Source organism: Oxyura jamaicensis, chromosome 1 (assembly GCF_011077185.1).
Source record: "Oxyura jamaicensis isolate SHBP4307 breed ruddy duck chromosome 1, BPBGC_Ojam_1.0, whole genome shotgun sequence".
NCBI lineage: Eukaryota > Metazoa > Chordata > Aves > Anseriformes > Anatidae > Oxyura > Oxyura jamaicensis.
Window position 1 is genome coordinate 202,181,571 of NC_048893.1, and position 25,432 is coordinate 202,207,002.

The 25,432-nt window shown below is 45.6% G+C and overlaps 1 protein-coding gene and 1 long non-coding RNA gene across 4 annotated transcripts in view; both read right to left on the reverse strand.

The window, feature by feature from the left end:
* Positions 1 to 519: 519 nt before the first annotated feature.
* On the reverse strand, positions 520 to 2,823 carry LOC118176924. The gene is made up of 2 exons (XR_004755581.1): positions 2,635 to 2,823; positions 520 to 2,571 (listed from the first exon to the last, which is right to left on the reverse strand). It is a non-coding gene; the product is annotated as an uncharacterized LOC118176924 (long non-coding RNA).
* Positions 2,824 to 3,075: 252 nt separating this feature from the next.
* The window catches only part of UVRAG (UV radiation resistance associated), a 114,573-nt gene continuing 92,216 nt past the window's right edge, over positions 3,076 to 25,432 (reverse strand). For all 3 annotated transcript variants that reach the window (XM_035343780.1, XM_035343799.1, XM_035343789.1), the window contains 2 exons: positions 15,599 to 15,690; positions 3,076 to 4,098 (listed from right to left, as the gene is read on the reverse strand). In XM_035343780.1, the coding sequence (XP_035199671.1) occupies positions 3,402 to 4,098; positions 15,599 to 15,690 (789 nt within the window). In that variant the 3' untranslated portion in view covers positions 3,076 to 3,401. The remainder of the gene's footprint in view (positions 4,099 to 15,598; positions 15,691 to 25,432) is intronic.

The window sequence follows — 25,432 nt, forward strand, 5'->3', positions numbered from 1 at the left end:
GGACGGGAAGGGAAGGGAAGGGAAGGGAAGGGAAGGGAAGGGAAGGGAAGGGAAGGGAAGGGAAGGGAAGGCCCCCAGCAGCCTCGTGGCATGGGCAGTCTCCTCCCGAGGCTTGTACAGGCGCCTCCTGATCAGTGGGACACCAGCTTTTTAGGCAGAGGGACGCTGCTGATACAGAAGGTGCCGGCTGAGCATCAATACCTCCCCGAGGAGGGAACGCAGCTGGAGGGACCCAGCTGCCTCCCAGCCCCACCGCCGGCCGTAGCTGTTTTTCCAGCTGCGTGCCACCTTTTTGGACGATGGAGACAAACAACCGCCGCACCTTCTCGTGTGAAATGGAGCCAGCGAGGCAGTCGGGTCTTCCAGCAAGGCTTCTTGCCCAAATATTCACGTTTGGATCAATAGGGGCTCGGTGAACGACAAGCCAAAGGGTTTGGGGGGCCGGTAAGGCCGGAGAGGTTGAAATGAGGCTCGTAGAGAAAACAAACAGCGAGGAGCCACCAACAGAAGACGCACAACTTCTGAGAGATACTAATCAGTTTTATTTTATAAATACAGATGAGCTTTCCCGCAATTACCAACGTAGCTTTAATGTGTCATTTGCTATGGAATATTTTGTTTTCGCTTGTTTAAAATACCTGGCCAAGCAAGGATAAACCGACGCTGTTGTGCTTGCTATAAAAATAGAGTGGGATACGATCTTCCAAAACTAATATTCTCAAAAATCTGAGGAATTCCTAGCGAGGGGAAAAGACTGCCATGAAATGTTTGCTCCATTTGCAGACGTTTAACAGCGTCACGGCTGTGCAGGAACCGAAAGGCTCTCGACAGCTTAAAGCACGCTATGGTAAATCATCTCACCTTGAGTCCCGCTAGTTGTTTCCCTCCCACTACCCTATTTTCAAATAATTTACGAGGGGAAAGGAAAAAAAATCACAGAAAAAAAAGCCATGAAGTGGCTGCAGGCTGTACAATCCCCTGTCCTTCACAGCAAAGATGCTCGCCAATGCTTTCACTAGCCCGGCGGCGCTGTTCCCCTTCGCATCTTCTGCGTAGGAAGTGACAAAAATGGCCAAAATCTCGGGACAATTTAAAGCCTGCTAAAGATGCATGCAGAGAAAGCTCTTAATGAAGCTTGGTGAGATGGTACAGAAGTCAAGTGTTGTGTTTGACACGTTAAGAGCTACAGGGCTCGCACAGGAAGGGCGATGCAAGGAAACTAAACTTCATTTGGTCGGGTGCCACCTGAGAAAACGTGCAACTAGTGACAGAAATGCCGAGTCTGACTGATGCTCTACAAACCTAATTACACGGGTCGCTTAATTGCACCGAGACGCCCCGTGTCTGCCTAGGAGGCATCACGAATTCACCGCTACTCTTTGGGAAGTCAGCACCGCACGCAACTAGAGGAAAATTAGCGTGCCCCAAGCCCGTTCTGTGCCGTTCCGTGTGCCAGATTTTACCCCTCAGTGAGCACGACTGACTCAAGAGTGCTGAATTTTGCCTTCTTTGCTAGAAGACATTCAGTTATAGGACAGAGCAGCTTCTGCCCACCTCTACAAAACATGCTGTGCTTGGTTCAGGCACTTCTGGCTCTCAGTATGCCAAAGCAAGAGGAAAGCAAGGGGAAATCTCCCTACCTAGCTCCTGGCAGACGATGGCAGTGCTCTACGCTGCTGCAGCGCATCCTCTAGGGACTTTGCACGAGGCTGGAACAGAAAAGTCTCTTCTCGTGAGACGATACAAACGTGCCCAAAGTTCATGCCCCAACTGGAATCGTGTTCAATCAGGAACCAACCGCAGCAAGGCTCAACCCAATAACAACTCAACTGCAGACACGGCCGTTAAAAGCTAACAGAGGAAGCGTGAATACAGCTTTAATACAATCACTAAGGTGTTACCTGGAGAATGCATGTTCTAGAACATTGCTATTATGGATACGGCTCCTCACATACACGTCTTGTTTCGACAACAGATAGCTGAGATAATACACAGCCACGTTTTGAGATGTTAATTTCGGCTAGCCTGATGGTGCAGTTAGGAAGAAGACGAGGTCACTGGTTCAAAAAGAAAGCAGAGACCAGGGAGGGGAAAAAAAAGCCAGGCGTGATGAAGTGTTTTTTATTCTGCTATATATTTGTTTCTTTTTTTTAATATTTCTGAGCTCACAACCGAGCCCAAATTCTTGGGTATACAATATAGAAAGCAAAAGCAATGAAATCCAAACTCAAACAAATAGCAGGAATCACAAAGCAGGCTGCAAATTGCTTTCCCATTAGTGCAGCTGAACACACGTGCCAGGGGGAACCGAGCTAACACCAACCCGCACCTCCCGCGGGAAGTTTCCTCCTTGAAAGCACGGATGGCAGAGTTAAGAGGATATTGATTTAGAGGAATAATGGCAGGCACCTCCCTCTCTGCAGGGGGTGGAGCGATCCCGCAAGTTGGCCTAATTCCGAAGTGCTGGCTGCGTTTTCAGTCTGGGTTTTTGGTTTTTATTTTCATGAAGATGTTTGCACAGTGCCTTGGCAGCACATGGTGGGCACCGAGGATCACGGCACGCCAACCCTACTCACGCGGTGCCTTCGTTAGGCCTCCACTGATTAGCTTGGCGAGGCTGCGCCTCAGCAAAACAGGGAACGGCCAAGGCTTTTAGGAGAAACCTTCAGGTGATTTAGCCCTCAAGGTCTCTGCTGGCAGGAACGGTGAGCGTGGGGGAAAGAACGAAGCTGATCCTTGCACAAGGCAGTGCAGGGATCGCCCAGGTGCTCAGCTCTCGGGCAAGGTTTCACCACCGCCAGCTGAAGACCCATCGGTGCAAACCAGAACTCGCGTGACTACACAGCACGGCCAAGAGAAAGCTGTCCCCTGACAGCTAAGTCTTGGTGTTTCTGTAACACTGACCCCGTTGCTCGAGAAAACACAGGAGTACGTGGGAAAACACACAGAGGTCTTACCATAACTGTAATTTTAAATTAACTTCTTTCCTTCTGAAAAGACCAAAATAAATTTAGCTCAAAATAATAATCAATGAAGCAAATATTCATAGGAGGGCCTGATCAGCACTTGAAGATATTTTTTTTCTCCAGGAAAGCATTTATAAGTGGACTCCACTGCCTTAAAAAAAAAAAAAAACCAACAAAACAAAAAACAGATTATAAATACCAGACATAAGAGGACTGGAAGCAGAATCAAAATTTACCTGGGCTGTGAATATACCATGATCCTGTGTTATCGTGCTCAGTAACAAGTCATTTTTTCTAACACCATAGGAATAGCTTTAAGGTTTTTCTTTTTTAATATATATAATTAATATAAAGAATAAGTGCAATTTTATCTCTATTCCAGATCACTGATTTCACCCCAACGTCTGCTCTCAACCTCCCCCCCCCCATCCAAGCTCACTTGTCCGAGCTTTTACGCGGTCTGCGGAAGCTGGACATGTTTTCGTTCAGTGCATAGATCCTTCGAGAGAACTCCTCAAACTCCCCTAGGACTTGTTCGTCACACTCCACCGCCACGGCGTGCTCCACCGGGATGGAGTTAAAGTCTTCGAGCTGATCTCCCGAGCTGAACCCCGTCGCTTCCATCCCCATTATCTCCTCCGCTTGCTCCACGGTGCAGCAAAGGACGGGGCCGAGCGGGGGCCGAAACTCACAAGGCTGCTCGCTGCTGGCGGTGCCAGCGCACTCCCCGGGCAGCAACGCCCCGTTTATTGCACTAGTATGTCCTACGAAAGATTCCTGCCGGTCTTGGCTACTGTTCAGGCTCCCGTTTTCTCCGTTCAAACTGCCGCACGAGTCCTCTCCTTTCTTGGCGATCCCTTTCGAGGAGTCCGCAGAGGTATCGAAGGAGGAAGGTATGGAGGCAGGTTTTTTATCCAACTCTCCCACTGCGATGGCTACAGGCTGCGTTAAAGCGGAGTTGTAACTAGGAGGAGGAGTCTTGTGCTGCAGTCTCTCGTTTCCCGTGCTGGCTCGTTTTCGGAGTCCTTTATCCGGAGAAGGAAGCCCACTGGAAAAGCCGACGTCCAATCTGCCGAAGCTGGAGCTCTGTCTCTTTGGAACTGGAATTGCACTGGATGTATGGTGTCGATCACTATAAAAGAAGGGAAGGATAAATCAGAGCCGTCAGGCGCGCTCGCGAGCAGTACAGATGTTTCACCAAAGGCTGAAGCAATTATTTTATCGCAACTCCGTTTGGCCAACCGCTTGTATCCTAAAGTGCTAAAACCCCAAACGTGTTTAATGCCATATGAACTGCAGAAGACACCCCAGAGGACAGCTTTACTGAAAGCCGGCAGGATCGTGCGGGGAACGTTTACAAAACTCCACGGTTGAAGAGTCAATCACCCAAGAAACCACCACATTATGCTAATTCATACTGTTAACACCATTTTATAGGACCAAGCTGCACCTTATGAATTATTACTGTTGACCGTGTATTTATGTATTTACGGCCTGTGCTGGGCCATCATAAAACTCCTCAGAAGTGAGTAATAATGGCTGAATCCTCTACGAACTTCTTCCAACACTGGACTTTCCTGACAGCTGCACAAAGGAGAAAAGCGACGCTAGCTTTGCTATTTGCAGGGGATGATTTTTGCCAGATCTTTGGCTTTTTCTGTGCCAACCGTTCCGAAGCTTTTTTGGACAACTGTCAAGCTCAGCTTCTTGAGGAACACGAAGTAATCAAGCTTAATTTACAAGTTCAATTTCACTATTATTTCATGCCGTTCCCCCAGACCGCTTACGCTGTCTCGGGGTCTGTAATTTGGAACATCCGCTTTACATCATCTGGGGCGTGTTCTGTGCGTTTTCCTTCAGAGGTCTAATCCTTATCCAAATATAATCCCCAACCTATATGCAAATGGTTGTACGTGAAGTGCCCGGTTCATTTTCCTTCTTTTTTTGTAAATACAGCTATTGCTAACCTTCAGAATATACAACCACAATTCAGCTGCTGTCAGTGCAAGTCTCCTTCATCAGCTTCATTTCAAAGGAGCTCTTCTTCGACTCAACGCCCGATACATTTTGGGATTTGTCTTGCAGGGAAAAATCCTCTAACAGCGGTTATGAAGAGCCCCTAGTGTGGATCCTTTTCCACCCTGTTCTTTTTCCTCCACTTGTAAATAGGATAAGCTAGATTGCAAAAAGGTCCCTCTGTGAAAAGTAAGCGTCCCCACGGGAGGGCTACTTGCGGTACTGCTGCTCTTTAATTTCCTTTCCCATCTTACTTCCTCCCAGGCTGCCCCTTAAAACACGTGTCGGGCTCGCTCCTCTCCTCTAACCACCCCAATTACCTCCAGGAAAGGCTGCTCGTCGGAATTTACAGTTGCAGACGGTGTAGGAGAGAGATAAGCGCCCCACATGCGGCCAGCAGCAAACCCAACAGCTTTATTCATGGATTGCAACTGCAGCTTGACCTTTAAAATGCAAACTAACAACATTCACAGCGCTGTCCGCAAAGGTTCGGAGCATGGAGGTGCTAAGACAACGAGCAGCGTTTGCCACAGATGCTCGGAAGTGGTCTCAGAGATCAGCCCTCGGTCCCTAACTGACCGGAGGCTTTTATACGTGGCTTTTAAATACTTTACCCAACCCCTGTGCAGTCAGCCGTTACGGCGTTTTTACAAAGAAATGCGACAAACAAAAATCTGAGGCAGGGCACCTGCACGCCCTGCTCAGGCAACGTGCACCGCAGATGGTCTGCCCGCCCCTCCCTTCCTCCAGCTTAGTCCTTTCAGCCTTGGCTCAGAAGATAAATGAGCACTCAGAATTACAAATTTGATCGGATTCTGTTTATCTCAAGCCTTAGCTTTTTCCACATTTCCCCCAGGCTTGCTGGATCTTCCTTAAAGAGCACATGGAGGAACAGAGAAGTAGCAAAATGCAGTAAAACAAAGTCTTTTGCTCTGCGCTGAGTGATCAGAGTCTTTACTATTGAATGGTAACTTTTAGGAATTTACTCCCAAACTCCAAGATTCACAGAGCCAGATCACACTCAAGACACTTCTCTGGGTCAAAGGGTACATCACCCCTCGTTTCCGTGAGCTATTTCCTCAAGGACCAGTGGTATCTGATTACTCCAGGCCGCTGTTTGTTACGTACGCTGGCTTTTTAGTAAGAGATAACTACGGCTCTGCCGATTCCAGAACTCACTCCGGATAAAGATGTCGTGAAGCTGAATTCCCTCCCTCCTACGTGCGATGCTGTGATGTCTTACTGAAGAGTTGTGATGAGATGCACCTCACGCCTTGAGGCGCAGAAAGAAGGCTGCACCTTGCAGAACTGGGCAGGAAAGGCTTCCCTCGTCTGCTCTCCCTACAAAACCGAGCCCAAAGCACAGCCTGCGATCATGAAGGGGCCTAAACCTGCCACCAGGCTCGAGAGGCAGAAGGCGGGAGAGCTACAAGCTTCGTGCTCCAAGGGGTTGGATGCGTGCGCTGCGGTGCCCCCGCGCCTTGCGGCTCTAAGTGCTGGGGGCTCAATGGGGACAGGCAAAGGGGAGAGGTCGGATACGTGCTCAGTCGAGCGCTTTAGGTTGGAAAAAAAGCAGTGCTGGAGTTCACGGTCACACTGTTTGTATTGTATTGTCAATTCCTGACAGCACGCCTTGCCGAGACTGCACCTACTTGGCAGAGCTGTTGTCTTTCTTCCCAGCACCGTTTGAAATGCTGAGCAGGAACGCATTTCAGAAAAGGGAGGTGGGGAAATCGAGGGGAAGCCTTTCTCAGACAAGCTTGCTCTTCAAGCTTAAAGGCCATTTATTGCTAACCTCTTCCAAGAGAAATGGGCTGTTCTCCAGTCTGATTCCAGGACAACACCCCGTGCAACACCACCACCACCACCACCGTCCTTGGTTTCTACCAAGATGTCAGGGATGAGTCAATCAGGACTTTCTTCCTGCTGAACTGGAACCCAGGAGGGCTGCGGATCCCACACGTTTGAAATAAAAGACTAGGAACAGACAGAGTAATTAATGTAGAAACAAAACAGGATAGCTTTTTCCGTGCAGAACAGGTGGCAGATGCATGGACACATCTTGCTCATTTTCCTGTTGGCAGGTCGGGTCCAGATTCACCGAGGGAAGCAGCAATAGTAGGGCCAGCGAGGTGCAGAAGTTACAAGATCCTCTATCCTTTGCACAGTGCAGGAAGATTTTGATGCCAAAGCATCGGATCTGCAGCAGTGACAGCTTCCTATGTCCTGATTTAGGCACAATGATGAGCAAGGCTTATGGGAAAGCCTGCCATTTTTCTGAAATTCAACCATCCACAGCCCTGGGACAGGAGTTTGAGAGATCAAAACCCAATCCTGGAAGAGTTTCAACTGTACGCTGTGAATTTAAGTACAGATGAGCGTTTCTCAGAATAGCCACAAGGATATCTACTTTTTGCACGAAATGTTAGCGATAAAAGTTCTTGCCTGAGACGTACGCAGGCAGAAAAGGGCCCAGACAAGTCCCATGACAACCACAGTGACCTGAGCAGCAGCCTACAGACATGTTTGGAGTGCGTCCTCCTGCTGAACATAGCACCCCGCGGCACAAAACGCGAGACCTAAAAAGCCTAAAGAGCCATCTCGGATGAGGTCATGTAGGGAGAGAAGAGCGGAAAGCAACCCTGAATTTAATCCTAGCTCCTGAAGTTGCAGAGCCAAACTGTCACACAGAATATAGGTAATTCTTGGAAACATCAAAACCAAAGCAAAGCTTTCACTATATGAATGACGAATGAATACCTGCCACCGCTCTCTTTGTTGTACTGAACTGTGCTTTAAACTTGCTCAAAGGCATTTCTCTTACACCAGACTCTTTAAGGGTCAAAAATGACTCTTTAGAGGTCAAAAACCCTCGTGTCAAAAAGTATGGCACGAGTCTGCCTGATTGGCAAACCCCAAATCACCTTCAGCAAGTGCTGATCAGTCCAGCACAGGCACAACAGCAACTCCTCTATGAAGGTGCAGTAGCAGCAGAAATTTAAGTGTCTGTGCAGACCAGCACGAAAACCCGCGGTGCCTAATTAGCTTGAGAGAAGCAGCTTTACAAATTGTTCCCGTGGGCATGTGAATTTCAGTTCCTCCACAAAAGAAACATGCCCGAACTCCTTTGTAAATCCAGGCCTCGCGGGTAAAAGGGTGAGACGTTAATTAGCGTGTGGGACCGGGAGGGGTTTTAGAGAACTTGTTATGACAAGGCTGCTCAAGCTAACACGTTATGTATATCTGAACAATCCCTCTTTAGTCCCGCAGCCAAAAAAATCTTCCCTTCCTTCGTAAGTCGAACTGGCAGAATGATCTCCACTAAGTGATCCAACAGACTAACCTAGCAGCAACGCAGAGCTGATCTCCCTCGTTTACAAAATAACTTCCCAGTTCTTTAACAGAGTACAGAAGGGCTGCCCCGTAGGGCAGTGCAGCAGGAATCATCTTCATTTATCATGCGAGCGTTCAAACTAATGAATTAAAACAAAGAGCACTTTGCAGCCAGGCTCCCTAAACTACACGTGATTAAAAGGGCCTTACTTCAGCCTGCGAGATCGGGTTTTAAGCTGCTGGAGACACGTGCGGGCAGGTTTCTGAAACCATTCATTGCTGGCAGTGTGACTGGGACGGGCTTTGCTTCAGTCAGGGATAAATACGGGGATAAGAGCCCAAAGCTGGGAGAGTGGGAATGAAGTCAGCGGAATGGCTTAACTGCTTATCAAACACTAGCTGCAGCACGTAGATCAAAATAAATGTGCACGGAGCACTTTGGAGACCAGCCACCAAGGAGTTCATTGCCTAGGCTCCTTCCACAGTCAGTGGATAGGAAAAAAAGTGCAAGCACTGGAGAAAAGGGTGGGCAACACCATCCTGTGAGCCATTTCTGATCGGCGGCGCTGTCGCCCTCTCAAGGTGCATCTTCTATTCCACGGGCAACCAGCTTGGGCTGAGCGATGAACGTCGAACAGGCAAGCCTGGTAAGATGCACGGCTCTCTGTGTGCTTTAAAACAGAACACCCATCATATTTGCGGCCAAATAAAATAAAACTTAAACAGTTTTTAGCTAGAGCGGATCAAGTATTTAAGTCAAGGGATCTTAACCTGTTCCCTAGCCTTACCCCAGGTGAGAACGAGAAGTCAAACTGAGGTTTTGGATCAGAAGCGTTCACGGAGAAGCACAGAGCTCAGAAATACTAGGCTGCTATTCAATTTTAGGAAAACGAGCAGCTGATGGAGGGTCTCTAGCCTGTTTGCATTTTCCCCAATGAGAAGTCTGTATTGTTACCAAAACTCACAGCACTGCATCACGGCAAAGCCCAGAGAAAGATTCTTTATCAGCCTCACGGCTCACGGAACGAGTAAGAAAAAGCACATCTTGCTCAAAAATTAACACCCCATTGCCCAGAGACTTTAGAGACTGTAAGGTATCCTCACTAGTGAAAAAAAGTTGGGCATGCAGGAGCGCAGGCCTTTACTCCAAGGCACTACCTTGACCCGAATTACTTGGGGTGAGCTGGTTCAGCTTCCAGCCACAATTACTTGGTTGAACTTCTGAGACGGCAAACAGATGTGGACACCTGTCCAAAAGGAACAGCCTGCGACCAGCGGAGTATAAAAAGCTGGTTTGATGAGCTGTCATCAGGCCTTAATGGCTTTAAGTCATCAAGTTGGATCAGACTAGAGCGAGTTATGTACAGGAGGATTTTGAGTTGCTCTCACGATGCAGGATTTCTAAATTAAATGGAAGGGAAGCTCAGATTTATTGGACCTTACATATAAGAGAATTACATCATCATTAATCTCAGTGTTTCAGCTGAATCCAAATCTAGAACATCAATTCATCCATAGTCTAACTTCAGCTACAGGGCAGCATAACTACAAAGCAGCTGCCATCTCCCCAGAATATTCATTTTTACAATAGTTAGTCCATTTGGGCAGACTTGCAGACCTGAGGTGCAAGACAAACCCCGTGCTGCAAGTTAAAGTGGTTGAAAGAGGACACAAACCTCCCTGTTTTTCCTAGAGAACAGCTTCCCGTCGTGATCTGTTTGCAGCTTTGATAAAAAGCAAGTTCCTTCGGTCAGATTCACTTGCGATTCTTTCATCCGCCTGCAGCGGGCACGGAGAAAATGTCAAGCAGTCCGAGAGACAGAACACAATTCACAGGCTCAAATACGGATCTTTTCCTCCCCACAAAATGTTTCCTCGGAGGAACATTACCGGATCACAGCTGGTCAAAATACTAAATCTTGATTGTCTGGCCAGGAGCCAAAATCCACAGCTCCAGCTCTTTGGTATGAGAATACTTTCAGGGAAAAAAAAAAAAAAAAAATAACTTAAAACACCATTTGATCTTTTTTGTTGCAAACTATGACCTCATGGCAGTAAGAGCACTAAATGAAGGTGTTTAAGTTGGTTTATAGCCATCTGAAAAGTTTGAAGCTCCAAGCGCAGCTCCGAGCCAATATCATGTCAGCCGCGCTACAAAGCAATAATCGTTTCTCACCTTCTTAGAGATTACCGCTTAAATAATGCACAATAGTGACAGGGCTGCAAGGGGAGGCTGCCAACACGAAGTTAAGGTGAAACTGCGTCTTTTTGGCAGCTAAGAAATTCTGACACACGCTTTTTTTCTAAAAAAAAAAAATAAAAAAATCACCATAAATTAAGCTACCAGAGTTTGCTGAACTCGAACATTAAGTTTTAGCCTCCTCTTGAATCTAGCAGCGTATGAATCAAGATACCTCCAAAACTTAAATTTAATAACTACGCCTCGGCACAGCAAGTGTTTGGGGGTAAAGCTTTTTGATGAGGGCTCCAAAGGACATCTCCTGACTACAGGTGTGAATTTCTAAAGGGATGTGTGTAATTGCCTCCATTAGATAAGCCAATTAATGTATTCACTAGGAAAATACCTGCTCCCTGGACAGCTCAGATTTGCAGCATGCTCTGTACTCGCTACTAATAACCACAAACACTAACCCTCAAAAGCTAGGGTAAGTTAAATTAAGCTGAAGGATAGAAATAGCTGAAAGTCTCTTGATTTAATGCAAGCATGATCCAAAGTCTTGTGAAAGATAAATCTGAACACGCAGAAAGGAATAAAATGATGCTCGAGTTCAAAACGTGGAGCCTAAGCAAAGATTCAGGCTCTCAAAAGCTGGAATACACCTGAGAGAGATTTTCAGAGACAAACTGCACAGAGCCTTTCGCATTAGCAAAAGCTGGTCTTAAAAAATGAGCTGCTTTTCTGGAAGCCGGCGGGACCCCACGACTAAGAAACTGGAAACGGGGAGAAATATTCCCCAAAAGAAAAAGGTTCTGGGCACCACAGCTGGGATAGACTACATCGGTAACTCTGGCTCGTTATCTTTCAGAAAGCGAGTCAACAGCCAGACCTGAAATATGAAAAAAATGAGCTTTTGCACTGCTGTAGCCTCCCTAAGAGCGTGTGTGGGAACCAACGCAAGATTTTCTTCTTGATTTCATCTGCATACAATACAAATAATATTTTGCAGCAGGGGTAAAGGGAAAGAAACGTAAACACGGCAGAATATAGGTGCCAGGAGAGACATGAAGAGCGAAGCAGAGCTTGTAGACCTGCAGGCTTGATGCAATAAATCACACAAGTTGGGATGTGAAAACATGTATTAATCATTTCGGTGTCGTGCCTGAGAAACCAAAACAACACAAATCTCACCAGGCAGAGGGATCCAGCAGCAACACAATTAAACCTTGATAAAAGGCTCCAGGCTCCCCAGGTCTGCAGCAGGGCCAAGGGCTGCCCCAGGACTCCAGGCAGAACAACGGAGTTCACGAAAGCCTGGGGCAGAGACTGTAAAAGACAACTGCCAAATTTGCTCTGATAGAAGTGGGAAGTCTCCTAGAGTTGTGGGGATTTTTGCTTGTTTGTTTTTATTTTATGATCTGGAGGAGTAAAGAAACTCTTTTGTACTCAGATCTGAACTGATACTTATCAGAGGAGGAGGTTAAGCCTGAAATAACTGAGGATTTAGGTAACCCTGATTATCTAGGGGATTCGATTCCACTCCAGGCCGCAAAGAAACGCAGATGTCTCTAGAGAAAAGCAAAAACGATGAGTACGTCCCGCTGAAAGAGAAACTAAGCACAACGTGTTGGCGTTTTCCAGTTCATGATTTGACAGCAGTTCAGCAAAAAAAAGATCTACGGCAGTAACACAGGAAAGTGAAGATGAAGGCCAGCAACTGAGCCAACAGAAAACAAAGCAGCCCGTGCAAACGGATCTGTAAATAAGAAAAACTCATCGCTGCCCCATGTGCTCCTGCTCTCCCTCCTGCAAATGAAGGATAACCTGGAAATACTTTGCTGACTACGGTCTGTGGCAGAGGGTATTGGATTACTCACCCGCTGTATCCTGCAAGCGAAAAAAATCCCTTCCAATCTTCATTTTAACAGCTGGTGGCTTTTCTGCTTGCTTAAATGTATGTAAGCAGATATTATTCACGAGACAGTGGGCATCTGTACTCCGCTACGTATGGGGCTCAACTGCAGTGCCCGATTATGAAAGCCTGGCCAGTTTTCCCCCTGAGCTAGGCTCCCTGTGAAGGCTCATTTCCATTTATATTATTAGGAAGCACTAAGAGGCCTTGTTTAGAATCATTAGCCTTAAAAAAAGTTACAAATGAACAACTATGCACGCAAGGCTTGGAGGTGAGAAGGAAATGAGGCATGGACGTTCATACGGGGGGCAAGGAGGGAACGCGATATTCCCGGAGAACGATGCTTAATATTCCTGCGTGTTTTTGAAATATCGCCCCGCCAAAAATGCGTTTTGTCTTGCTAACGACGGCGTCTCACCTAACAGGGAGAAAAAAAACAACGCCGCTGGTATGAAGGCAAAAGCCTTAATGCATAATTAAAGCTTCCATTAACAGTTCTCAAGGCTAGGGTCCACCAGAAGGGAAGAACAGGTACCCACATGTTGAATGTTTTACCTATTTAAGATGTCCCAGAGACATCACAGCTCTGCTTATCCAGGACTGAAGGAGGCATCCGGCACCCGTACGCCTCCCACCCCGCAGATGAGTGCAGACGTGTGCACGAAGGAAAAGTTTAGATATTCTAGCCCCTTCATTTTCGGGTTTGTTTAGGGGACCACACAGCATCTTAGGACTTTGAGGCCACAGGGATGTACATCACCCACAAACTCGTTTTCCTGATGAAAGCTTTTCTTTACACACCTTGCTAGGGGGATAAGAAAAGCAGGGAGAATCTTTTCAGCTGTGCTTAAGATTACTGACAGCATCAAACCGTACAAGGGACTGAGGTTCCTTTTCTCAGGGCCTGTTTACTTCCACTGTCTTGCTGGCTGAGCTGAACTGCCATTAGGCAACGCTTTTTACAGTACTGGTCAGAGAGGATGCTTTTTCTCCTCCTTTTTCTTTTGCCAAAACTATCCTCCCAGCCAAAGGAAACGGTTCGGCAACCAGATTAGCTCCCACTGATCGGAATTCCTATACAAGGGAGAAAGGATAACAAGGTTCAAGAGCAACTCAGCAATAAGGGCTGGAAGGTGCTGTGGCACAACGACATCCCACAGGATTTTAGCTGCTGTTACTCACTGCAGCAGATATTTTGTCCCAGGGTCTGAGATTGAGCTGCGTTGCTCTGAAGCACTAACCCTGTCTGAAACCTGCTTGTATAATTCTCAACTGGAGCAGCAAATTTTTGTCTTCCTTTTTTGTACTGAAGTGCCTTTAGAACTGAACTGTTCTTCCCACATTCTGTATATTACAGGAAAAAAATACTTTTAGAGCCTAGCAGCATTTTAGGAGCCTACTAGAAATCGGCAATAAGAATCTTTTTGAAGCAGCAAAATCTTTTCAAGCTGCAGAATTGGTAACATACTTGAGAAGGCTGTGTATCAGCAGGGTTTGCACCCTGATTTCAGCGAAGGATTATTTATCACAACGCTTTTTCTGCCTCAATTCAAGTGTTTCCATCACCAGAAAAACCCACCTTATGCTGTGCTGCCCTTATCCTCATCGTGCAGAGTGTGACGAGAGTAACCCGCATCACGCTGCTAACGGAGAGCTTGCTACTTCTGTGGGCTTAACGTGCGAGGAATTCAGATACAATCTGAACAGCATTGGAAAGCTAGATACATTACTATATAAAGCTTTGTGACCACCACTGTCACAAATATTTACTGTCATTTCACATCAGATTTTAAAGTTTGAACAAACTTGGTTTTCTGAGTCTCCTACAAGCCATAGACAAGCCACAAAATATTCAGGTTTGCCTGTCAGTGCTTCGCACTTCATTATCCCGTTCAAAACAACTAGCTTCCTTTAGAAAGGCTGGGAGCAGCCTTCCAACCAAATTGAGCATAATCTGTGCCAAAAAAAAACCAACACCACATTATTTCTCAGGTGAACTGAAGCAGTGATGGAGTCCATACCCATCACCAGGGCACCACCAAGTGGTCTGGCACCAAAAAAACAAACAAACATGGATGGTGACCTCCCACTGGATGGTACTTTCAACACCTTGGAGCATCCAGAGCGTGAGCACGAGACCAGGTAATGACACAGGGACCATACATGCCCTCTGCAACCTTGGGGCAGGGGTGAATAATTAACCTAGGACTCCTAAAACTGCACAGCGCTATGTTTGGGTGGGATTCAGGCACCCAAAGAACAAAGATGGGGATACAGGACAAGAGAATTGCTTAAGGTAAGAAGCTGCACAAGCAGGCATAGTTCAAAGACCTATAAAAAATAAGAATATGAAGCACCTGCTGCCTGCAGAAGTACACTCAGTAAAGAGCCTTTGACACTTGCTGAAGTTTATCATCTTCGTGGTTTTAAGGAGAATTGCTCAAATCTCACGCTCAAAGAGCTTCTGCAAGGTAACGCGACGCTAGCTCAGTCCTGTAATACAGGAACCAGTTCGCTTTGACTTTCTACAAAAACAGCGGAGATGATTTTGGATCCTGCCCAGCAGCTCAGAGCAGAAACAAGATGTCCCTGGAAGGCTTCAATAACATTCAATTCCTGGTTAACGTAGCTTCCCATTTAGCAGCAACACTCAACACGCAAGAGCCACGTTCCTTAGCAGCGTTACACTCAGGTGGTATCGATTGCAATTCACGGATTCCCATGCAGCTCACGTGGATCAAACTTTAAAATGAATGGGGGGGGCAGAGGCAGACGCAGACCAGGCTGTAAGACCCATTCTGCTTAAGGTCTTAGCACCCTTCTGCCCCTCCATCCTCCCGGACTGTAACAAGACAAGGTGCATCTACTAGCAGCCCTTAGATACAGTCCTAAGAAAACGATTAATTCACTGCCCTTTGGTAAAAACACTGCATTTTGAACAGCCTTTTCCCTCCCATGCTCCCCTCACAAGTCTTGGGGGCTCATCACATTAAAGATGTTATCAAAACATGTTAAAAACCAAAAAGATTCTATTTGCGGGGCTTGTATTTTGAGAAAGTAATTACCTTCACCGAGCACTCAACTTGTGAGGAGGAATCTTTACGGTAATGTTTCTTGTAGCATCCACCTCCTTTAAATTACAAGCTTAAATTACAAGGAAAAAGGAAAATACAGTCACGGAATAATACTTACCATCTAACCATTAGCCCAAGCTCCATGAAATTTTTCAGGTTAGGAAGAGTTTGCCTTAGATCTGGAGTACTCAGCCCGTGTTGATATCTAAGCTACAAAAACAGGAAAAAACTAGCATTAGGCAGGCTTTCCAAAGCAGTAACTCAGCTCATTTGTCAGGTTTTCAAGTAAAACGTCGGATAATCAAGCAGTTCCGTGAGATCTATTATCCTTCAGGAAATATTCCATTTAATACTCATAACCTCAGATTAGCAAAACCCACCCAAGAACAGGGACAAAATGATCCGTCAGTACGACCGTTAAACCTCATTACACTTTTCCCGTTTCCTATCTGGAACGGGAGAGCGGCCTCGCGGCTTAATGCAAATAGTTATGAAGGGAGCAGACTGACTTTCAACACGACGTCCTACAGTCACCGATTCGAAAAATTTATTTCCGTGCAAGCGTCGTCTGTCATCCTGAGCGTATCAGTGTTAGCTGGAATCGGTAGAGGAATTATTACAGCGACATCAGGCAGTAAAAATACAGGGCTGAACTAAAATCTGGGCTGTTTTAGCGGTTTTTAAATCAACATTTAAACTATTTTCATAATTAAACCCAACGGCACGTGGCTCAGAGAGCAGATACTAACGTCGACCTGCTTTAGCATTTAGAATTCCTACCTGGAATTAAGGAGATGCAACCAGAAATTAAAAGCTTCAATACGCTGACTGCACGCAAACCGCAACTTGTTTTTACCCTCAGGTTATCAAAACGAAGTACTTACAACTTAATTCACTGTAGATTATTATAAACCACTCAGTTAAGAGGTGCCCAGCTAAAAATGCCTTTGAAGAAAAAGGGCACGTGGAAGGAAGGGAAAGTCTTCAGGTTTGAAGACCAAAACTTCGGGGAAGATCGGCAGGGCCATTTATCCCTCGTGTGGTTCAAGTATGGAAAAATATTCCTCAATTCCAATGTCTTTAAGAAGAATATTGGAATGAAGCAGTATCAAGTTGATAAATAGCTGGCATATTAAAACCCTCTGGAAGTTGCACCTTGCCTCACACCTGCACACATTCAGTCCTGATGAAGCTAGCTGCTAAAACATTGAATACCACCGCTTAAACACGGTATTTCTTTGAGCTACACACCTGATTCTTTAATTCATGAAAGCAAGGCGTGAGGCAAGCATCCTCTGAGTTAGAAAGGTTTCTGACCTGAACCAGGAGCCCACGCGACTTGCCAAACAAAGACCTAAACAGTTTCTCCATAGAAAAAGGCTCTTGAAATTGGGAATGATTTTGGTGCTTGCCTGAGTTTTAGAAAGAAAAATGGCTTTGGAAGAAAATCATCCTCGGCGCAGCATTGTACAACAGGAGGCCATTTATTACAGAGTTTATTATTTCCATATGGACACAGCCAAGTCATATGGTGGGCCTGGGTTCGTATTTTCTGCTACAGTGACAGAACCTGGATTAAGACAAGCATACAATATAAATTACTAAACGATCGCCACATTCTCCTGATGGGATTACAGTGGATTTGGTTAACCAGAGAACTAGCCTGGGGCAGAAGAAATAAAAAAAAAAGGGGGAAAAAAAAAAGAAAAAAATAAAACCATTACATTTGTTCCTCCTACTACAACCATTTTTTAATAGAATGCCCGTTTTTACGGTGATCCTCAAATTCTAAGGTTTCATAGCATGAAAAGAACTGGATTAAAGGCTCTCTATTTCCAACAGCCAAGATCAGAAGAACGCGAGACACCCTCGTGTCAAAAAACACGTACAATGACATCGCTTCTGCTAAAAAAGTTATAGCGTAAATAGTACGCAAAGTTAGGATGCAAGTTTTGTGAAGCCTTTAGGAAAAAAAATGATGGATTTAACTTTCTAAGTTACATTCTAGCCCATCTTTGTAACTGCTTAAAGACGGAGCGATACCGCCTTAGGTGGCTTTATAACAAGCTGCTGCTGATATATTTACAAAGCGGACCTAAAAATCTCTGTCCTGGAGAACTCACTACGTGCACAGTCCACAAATATAGAAGGAGAAGCCCTGAGGTTCCTCTTTTATTTGAGAAAAGAGAACTTCTCAACTTGTGCTCATCAGCAGAAGATGCAGAGAGAAAGGCAGCAAGAAGAGCGGTGAAACAGAGCCTGGGTAGGAAGAGGAGCAGCAGGAGGTGCCTGCGTGCTGTCTCGATTCTCCGAAGAAACAAGATTTTGATTTTCAGTTGCTGCTGTTAAACAGCACCATTTCCACCCGCTCGGTTTCCAAAGGAACCAAGCATCACCTGCAAGAGCAGCGTTTTATTTCAAGATTAGATTGTTCCACCAGGATATTACAGACCAGCCTCCAAAGAAAACGTGCCTGTTTTAATTTGAATGGACAGGCGCCCAAGACTCGTGCTCCCATTTATGACTGCGTATACACCGCGGGACCGTAAGTAAATCATTAACGATGGTCAGGCAATAAAATATTAATTGCCGTTTCCTTACTAATATTTAGCTCCTCTACGCGGCTTCGTTTTCCCAAGTGCTGTGCGACTGAGCAAAAACCACGGAATAAACGTACCGGGAAACAAACAAGCTGAAGGCATCGGGCACTTCAGAGAGCATCCTCGTTCTGCTCTCAAATCAGTCACCTGCAATTCTTACCCCACAGAAGCAAGAGGCAGCGAGCAGGACGCAGCACGCTTTATGAGTTCAAGACAGAAGAGCTCAAGGGTATTGATATTTAAGAAAACAAACTCGCCTTCTAGTTTTCCTTCAGTCACACAGATAAATTCCTTTTACTCTTCTCAAAGTGAGAAAGTTTCAGCGTTTCACTGAGCGCTGTTACTTTGGCTTCTGTGGTAACCGAGAGCTTTCCAAGTTAGCTAACTCGAGATGTAAAGAGGGTAGGAAAACGCGACGGTGGAAAGAGCGTGGTTCTCCAAGATCTTTAAAAACAAATCTAAATTCATCTGATGTGATCCTTTTTTTTTCCAGAAAACTTGCGTCTGTAACCTCTGTCAAGAGGAATCCTGTGTGATAAACTTAATTTCAGCATAATGAGAAGTTTTGGAAAAGACGACAGTTTTATATCTACTAGTAGCTAGCTGCCTTGAGTCTCCTTCTGTAAAGCCTCCGAGCTTTGATTTGTCCTCAGACAGTTTCAGAAGAGCCTGTACAGATGATTCTAAAGAAATAGGATATTAAATTTATATGAAGGACAAGTTTATTTTTATACAAGACCAGACTATCATACTGGTGGGTATTCGGTATCATGCTCTGCTACTTCTTCCAGCATCGCAGAGACCCGTAAATGCAGAAACGAGCCGCATTTAAAACAGGTCCCGAAGCGACAGCTTTTTTCTTAAGGCACACATTCACTTCCTACTAAAAGGTTTCTACTCTTCAATTCCAAAGGCAAAGAAAATTGTTCCAGCTAACAAAACACCACGTTATTAGCTGAAGCATTAGCTGAAGGTGAGGCTCGACAAACAAGTCCGCTTGAACTTGCGGCAAGCGGGGCACGACTGGTTTAAACTCTTTGCTTTCCATAGAAGAAATGTGTTGTGTTGCTCCAGCTTCTACCTGAAGTTCCTTCTGTGCGGTGGCTGGATCGAAACTGCCTGTGCCTTTGCAGGATCAGCTCCACCCTGAGCAGCTCCACAGTCCGCTGCTGCTACCCAAGCATCTTCCAGGTCTTTTATCTTGACAATCAGACAGCTACACTTAATTAAAATCACGTCAGACAACATAAAAGGTTACCCCCCTTCTAAAGATAACAGCTCAAAGATAAGCATTCATTCAGCGGATCACAGCAAGCGTAGTCATCTCGTTTGTTAATGAGCTAAAATACAAACCTGCATGGGTTCGGCCGCTCTTACAAACTCCGTAAGGTAGGAAATGCTAGAGCTATTAAATTTTTGGACTTAAACTGGTTTAAAAAGAAAGCACTTCGCTCTCTGCCTATTTCTGCGTAATACCGGGTTGCACCCAGGCTCGAAATTAGGGCTTTTGCCTCTTCAGAAAAATAACGAGGTCCTGCATTTAGGTGCAAAGAGTAGGCCATTTCCTATCCTAATGCCTGGAAGAGTATTTAATGACTAGTGGCACACGAGCTCACGCGTTTACTTCCAAAGAGAAACCACAGAGTATCTGGTCTGGAATATCCTTTTTTTAGGAGCTCCCAACGACTCCGATCCCAAACTCATCTGCTCGTCATTTCCCACATTGCTTCCCCAGCCGTATTCGTCTCGTTCTAAGCCACGTGGGAGCAGTCTCGTAGCTCAGGCCGCGTTCATGAGGTGCAGGATACCGGTCACTTCGGTGCTTGCTGCGCATAACACAAGAGACTGCACCGAAACCTGCAGCATTTTCGCGCTTCTTTGGTCTCAGACGAAGGTACTGCAGGCAGCAGGTCAACGTGGCAGCGTGCTGTTGTAAAGCCAGCTGTATCTACACGACAGGTACCCAAGCCACTATTACACTATCTAGATTCGGGTATTCTTAGGGCAGTTGAGCAGTTTGGGGATTATTTTCAGCTAAACGAGGTTTGTTTTTTTTTTAATAGCTTCAAGATCTTAAAAGGACATCTGCTCGGCAAATGCGAACCCACACACAAACAAAAATAGAAGCAAAAATATTCTTTCAATCAAGTTCACAGCACTGGTCAGGAGCCAAGCATTGACATAAGGTTTTCAGAGGATGTCAAACGCCGGGACACAAATATAAAAAGCAACTTTTAATAAAATGACATAGTTAATTGTTTTACAAGATCCTGGATGACTTTTCGGGGTATGAAGGAGCACTGGCTGGGATTCAGATGACTAAGCACTGCAATAATGAAAACAGAAAGTGTTGTTATAATGCCTGTTGCTATATAAACAACCTTGGGGGATCAGTGAAATAATGCCTGCTGCTATATAAACAGTTGTGTGTGTTTATACCTTTTGGGGGAAATGATAAAATTGGAGATTATTTGCACTCTTAACGTGTTGCTCTCCTTTGCTTCATTAAGTCTAGCTGGTTGTTTCCCCCCTCTGGAGGTTTACTGCAGAACCCTGAAGCTGCCACATCAGTGAAACACATCACGGTATCAATTAGCTCCTCAGACAGCCTATCTCAAAATTAAGCATTTCAAATTCATTTCGACTTTCCAGGCTTAAAAGACTGGCAGCGTATTAATATCTATCAAGATTGGAAGTAAATCTAACGAGGTTTTCCTCCCCGAGGCTTCTTAGGAAGTAGGAGAGGAAGGAAAGCGATACAGAGATTACAACAAGTCTTCAAGTTCTTGTCGACCTCACTTTCGGAAGGAACAGAAGTGACAGTCCTCATCCAAAACGAGAAGTGCTCGGGTACAGAGCTGTTTTTGTGGTATGCTGACTTGTATACTGATACGCCAACACCTGCCTTCCTCTCCCAAACAGACTTCAATGCTGTCCAGAGCTCCACCTCCAAAAGCAGGTGTTAATTTTGCAATTCTTCTACGAGGACTGAACTCACGAGAGAAATTAGTTACATCAACCACTTTGAAAACCCACGTACCTCCATTAATCCACCGAGCACACTAAATTGCTCAAGCTGACCCAGCGTGCATAAGAAAAGCCTTCAGGAAAACTGTCCTCAAGGCCTCCCATCACGTTTAGCAATGACTGACAAGGCACACAAACAGGAATCAAGGCAGCAATAGGATAACAACTGTTTTATGCTGTCCCTTCAAAGGCTGCTTACAGCCACACTTTTTTTTTTTAACATGGTGGGTGTAAAACAGGCTGATCCCATCCCACTGATAAGGGAGAGGCTTCTAGCAAGAAGATATTCGCCTCTTCTTTTACTTAGGTCTGCAACAGCGACATCTAATAGTCAAGATGCTGCAAGGTCACTGCTCCAAGAGGGTAAATGCTGCGTTTGGGAAACGTTGATGTTACGGCTAAGTGTCTGCACACATTAGGTTGGCATGGAGCTTTAATTCATTCAGTTTTCACAACTACAGGTTTACACGGCAACTTTTTCCTCACCACTGGTTCTTGCTATCCCATAAGCAATCTGCCTTCTTTCCTCTCCCTTCTCACCCTTGGAGGATTTTAATCCACGTCCGTCTGAAAGGCGAAGGAAATTCAGGCATGAAATGCAAGTACAGAAGTGATTCAACAGCGACAAGGGAAGTGATATTCTCCACTGATAACAGATCTACTTCCCTTCTACCTTCTGATTCACCTTAGAATTACATAAAGCTGCTTCATCTCACATCCACAAAACCACAAAATCTGTTATCAGCAAGCAGCAGCAGCCTGGATGGTGATGCTCAGCAAGCTGTAAAACCCCACCAGAAATTTACGAGTTTGCTTCGAGTTTTTAAAACCGAGCTCTGATAATAGGCGCTATTTAACACTGGATTCTGGTTTCGCAGCAAGCGTGTTTATTGGAGATAGACCGCAAGAAAAGAAGGAAATCGGAGTACGTGTTTGACTACAGGCACAACACGCTGCAGAACTAAACATCTCGATGAGCCAAAAGCTGCGTTTCCTCCAGGACTCTCTCTCGCTCGTATTAGCGAAGCCCTTCCTGACGGTAAACACAATACCTCTCCAGAGAGGCCCCAAGCGTTAGCCTTGGTGGGTCGAGTCCGGTGTCCCAGTAAGGATATGGGAAACCACTGTCAGAGACAGGCTGGGGGAAACAGCCGCTTAACTTGAGTAAACTATTCCTGTAAAATCTGGTGGTTAGAGGGCTCGTTGGAAAAATAACAGAGGTGGGCCCCCTTGCCCATAAAGGTGCCTCTCATAATACCAGGGCCATTTTACAGAAGGAACATTAAAAAAAAGCAATTTAGAAGATAGAGCAGTTACTGGCCTCAGAAAAGCTTCCCCCTTTCCCCAGTGAAGCACTCCAATAACTAAAACCACGTTTACTGTTCGGCTGTAGACTTGCCGCGCTGTAGCTCGATGAGATGAAACTTCGCAGCAGAACCTTTCCAGGTTGAGGTCAGATCTTCTTAAAACACCTCGGCATCACAGTGATGTTTATTGGATTATGAGACGTGGGCACACTTACTTCCTATGACCTCATTCAGCCTAAATGCTTGTATTAAAAAAAAAAAATCACTGCAAGAGGCACAGAACAAAAGGTTAGATGTGCAAAAGCCAGGAGCAAGACAAGTAACGCTCTGTACCTCTGCCTTACACGTACCATGTGCTTTATGCCTTTAGCTCCCCGAACGTTTTAAGCTTGCTTTTTACCTACAGACACAAAAAGCGTGGTAGTTTTGTGAGTGCGCAGGTAAGTACAGCGAACCGATCCACCTCGTTAGGCTGGAAATCAGAGCGACTGGAAGAGAAGCTGAAAAGGCTGCGTGGCCTCACCAGGGCTACTCCAGAAGCCAGGGGGTGGCCGAGCATCTGCACGTGCCTGTGGACGCCTCTGCCACCAGCGAGGTTTCCTCACTTGATGAGGGTTCAGAGCCACGCAGTAGTTTCCAAATAAGTTTGGGGAAACGTGCACGTGGTCCTACTCACTCCTTCAGCATAAAACGGGTGAAGTTGAGTTTCGTGGCAGTTTTTCCTACAGCACTGATCCAGATTTGTTCCTTCGGAAACCTGTTACTTCAAATCAAAAACATTTCTGCTTCTAGAAAGCATTATTTAAAGAGCAAGCGATTAAGCCTATACCAGGGACCAAGCAGAGAAGTTGGGGTTTCTCAGCTCCCTGCCCCATGTTTCACCTCAGCTGAGTGTCTTCCCAGGCATCCACTACTCCACTTTTAGCAGGCAAGAGACCGACTTCTGAAAAAAAAATATGAGATTTGGAATAAAGCAGAAAGACTTCTCATTCACGGAGTATAACATCAAGAGCTTAACCTGTGTAGGACTGGTTTCCTTTCAGCACAACGCCATCCTTCAGCCAACACCAAACAGCACTAAGCTGCACCACGAGTGGAAATAATTTCTTATATGATAGAGAATATTTAAACGTAAAAGCTGAAGCCAGGGTCACTACATCAAAACCTATTAAGCAACAACCTTCGAGAACAACTAACAGCTTATATTTAGCTAACTGAAGCAGCTTTTATTATCACTATTTACACAATATTGAGAAATGTTTATGTGAATTACACACCAGGCCAAAGAAAGGTGCTTATGTTCCCTTTGGTACGTCAAGTCTCTTGAACAGCAAATACTTTTGAGCTCCACATTGCTAAGCGTTCTGGACTGATCAAAACCTCAACGAGCCAACACGTATCAGACACTTTTATTCCTTTTGTCAGAAAATGACTTGCTCGAAATTTCAGCCACGGTACATAACAAGCCTGAAAGGCATTTACGGGTGATTAAGCAGCTGTCATAGCCGCAGCTTTCAAAACAGGATTTGTGCCCTGATGTGCCAAATCCTATCCAGAAGTAGGAGGCAGACCCTGCCCCACGGAGCACGGAACAGCAGAACAAAGGACGTGGGCGGATGGAGAAATGGAAACAACAACAGAAGCTCAGCGAAAAAGAAGTCACAACTTGTCACTTGCTTGTGACAGGTGAAAGTAATCCTTACTCATTAAGCAAGCCGGGTTTCAGGAAAGGACAAGTCAGTGGCTGTATGTGTCCTAGCACGTTTTCCTTCCACAGAGGGATGGCAGCACAGCAGAAAGTGAGAAGGCTCCTGAAGGAAGGGACAGGAGCACAAACGAGGTCTGAATTCCACAGGTGCTAACGCTTTATATCTGAAAGTCAAGCTTTGTCTCCAGAGCACACACCCTACTCGTTAGAAAATATTAAACGCCACATCTTTTTCCTACACTAATACGTTGTGCCACGGCTTGATAACAGACTTCCCGCTCTCCTATCTCCTTCAATTTCAAAAAGCAACACTTACATGAACTACAAAGCAGTTTAAGTTGGCAATCGTACGCGTGCATGTCAGCTTAACTCTATCAGGAGCCCATTTGCCTGTTGATTACTAAATCTTGGTTCTATTTTAATCACTCTTTTTTTTTTTGATCCTTAGGCAGGCCGAAGAGTCAACGTGCAGAGACGATGACAGCACACGAGTGACCTAACAGAGCGTGCCTGCCGGCATGTGTCCCCAGAATTATCCTGGAGAAGTGGCTCCAGGCACAGCAGGTGGTGCCAGCAATGTCCTCCTACCCAACCACGTTGCCCAGGCTCCTGCTGCAGGTGCTGCGGTCAGTACGAGCCGGGAGCCAAGGTCTGCTCCTCGGCGAGCCTTCGTTGATCGCTGCAGATTGCCTCCGGGCAAGGAGAGGCAGGCTTTCATCTGAATGAAAGGGTGACTGCTGTTACAGCTAATCCAGGCTCATTTCAACCTATTTTATCTTGGCATGGGAGATAGGAAAGGAAAAAAAGGAAGCCTTCCAACAAGCCTGCAAAAAAAAACATATGTAAATTCCCCAATTCTAAATGATCTGGCTAGGTATCAGCCCGCTGCTGCCCTCGGAGACTTTCAGGAATGAAACCTCTCCTAAAAGCTTTTGGCTCTGTGCAGCTGGAGAAGGTACTTTGTGGTTTTTCAGGTGCAGTCCCTTCCTCTCAACATTAAAATGAGTGCTTGGCACTTCGCGAGATGAGGACTCGGCTCTGGCTTCAACCTGTGCTCTTTCAACAACACTTTTCCCTGTGCAGTTAAATTGGCCACAGATTCAGACAGTGCATTCTTTCTGAACTGTACGTTTTATGATCTTAGTTTAGGGGCCTCATAAAAGATGTAGTGTGCAAGTCACAGTATCCTGCGCTCTAAGGGTCATAACCACTGCATCTACACCGATACCCACAGAACTCTTTAAGACACTTCTGCTCGGGAGTGTTTATTGCCAAAACAAATTTCGACTCCTAACATTTCTGCCGTTCAA